The 1,323-nt window shown below is 42.1% G+C and overlaps 1 protein-coding gene across 1 annotated transcript; it reads left to right on the top strand.

Annotated features, from left to right (window-relative positions):
- The first annotated feature begins 270 nt into the window (after positions 1-270).
- Positions 271-804, top strand: LOC115633755 (protein transport protein Sec61 subunit gamma). The gene is made up of 2 exons (XM_030531229.1): positions 271-390; positions 457-804. Exons 1-2 carry the CDS (start codon positions 320-322, stop codon positions 710-712), a joined length of 327 nt encoding a protein of 108 aa, XP_030387089.1. The 5' UTR covers positions 271-319; the 3' UTR covers positions 713-804.
- Positions 805-1,323: the final 519 nt, after the last annotated feature.

Here is a 1,323-nt window from a genome sequence, read left to right on the forward strand (position 1 = left end):
CCAGGGAGGCGAAACAAAAGGCTTGTACTTTGTGGAAACTGTGTATACGAGGATACTTGTAGTACTCTTTGTAAAGACAGCTCCATTTGCAGCCTGTGCATGGCAAGCTGTTTTTTTTTTCCGTGTCACAATGCAACGGAGATGGTAAAACTTTCGTAATGAGAAAAGTTGCAATGAGATGGCAAGGACAACATTATGGGAGCCTTCTCGTATTTTCTGTTATGATAACATTAGAACTGAAATTCGAGCAGGCGTTGCTTTTGAGTTCGTAGACAAACAGAACGAACCTAAAACCTTAAAACCTATAACTGGAACAAACATGGAGCAAAATTTGGCAGCACGACGCCGCAGACAAAGGAATAGGAAACAAAAAAACATAGATGAAAATGTGTAAGTATCGGCGATACATAAATGGATCCTTGTAATAATCTGATACCAATCTGCGATCATGCCAAGTTTGAATACATTGATGCCGGATCTAAGCAATCCTGTTAGCTACCTATATCTGGCTGCCGCACTGTTCAAAGCGCTGTTGCCGACAGGCGCTTTCGTCAAGAACTCCATTCGCTTGGTCAAGCGTTGCACAAAGCCGAACCGCCAGGAGTTCAGACAAGCCGCCTTGGCCACCGCTGTGGGCTTCCTCATCATGGGCTTCATTGGCTTCTTTGTGAAGCTGCTGCACATTCCTGTCACGAATATCATTATAGGCTAAGACATTATACATACGAGTACTAGTACAAGTAGTTTCCAGATGGTGTGGTGCAACTGTTTAATGCCAAATAAACTTTAAATTCAATTGCAAAATCACTAACAAGAAAAGGCAACTCCACAAATTGGCGCACAGCCATGTGCAATAAATACGCCACCGTAGGTAACTTGGCTGCTGCTGCCAAAAGCAAAGCCGGATGGTTTTGGTTTTAAGGGCCGCTGGGCTCAACAATGCCAACAAAGGCCATAACAAAGCCAAGTTACAAGCTGCCATGACGGGTCATGGCGGGTCGTAGCCGACACATTGCAAGTGTTGACAAGAAAATTTCGCTGCCAATGGGGAAAACATTGCCGTTGCCAAACCAACTGTCGGATGTGTGTAAATGTAATCAAATCACAAACTACCACGAAAGCAAATTCTTTTTTTTTTTTGTGTGTGTGTACATATTTTCGAGTGTATCGAGAAAATATGCACTTTTCTGCAAACATTCCACAGCTTACTCATATAGAAAATTTTGGGCCCAACTCAATAATAATAGCAAAGTAAAAAGTAAGTCATAATTAATTTCGAAATGAGAAGAATTCCATTCAGAAGCTATTTGCTTTCGCGCTGTA

The sequence above is a fragment of the Scaptodrosophila lebanonensis genome, unplaced genomic scaffold (assembly GCF_003285725.1).
Source record: "Scaptodrosophila lebanonensis strain 11010-0011.00,11010-0021.00 unplaced genomic scaffold, SlebRS2 tig00000001-arrow-pilon, whole genome shotgun sequence".
Taxonomy (NCBI): domain Eukaryota; kingdom Metazoa; phylum Arthropoda; class Insecta; order Diptera; family Drosophilidae; genus Scaptodrosophila; species Scaptodrosophila lebanonensis.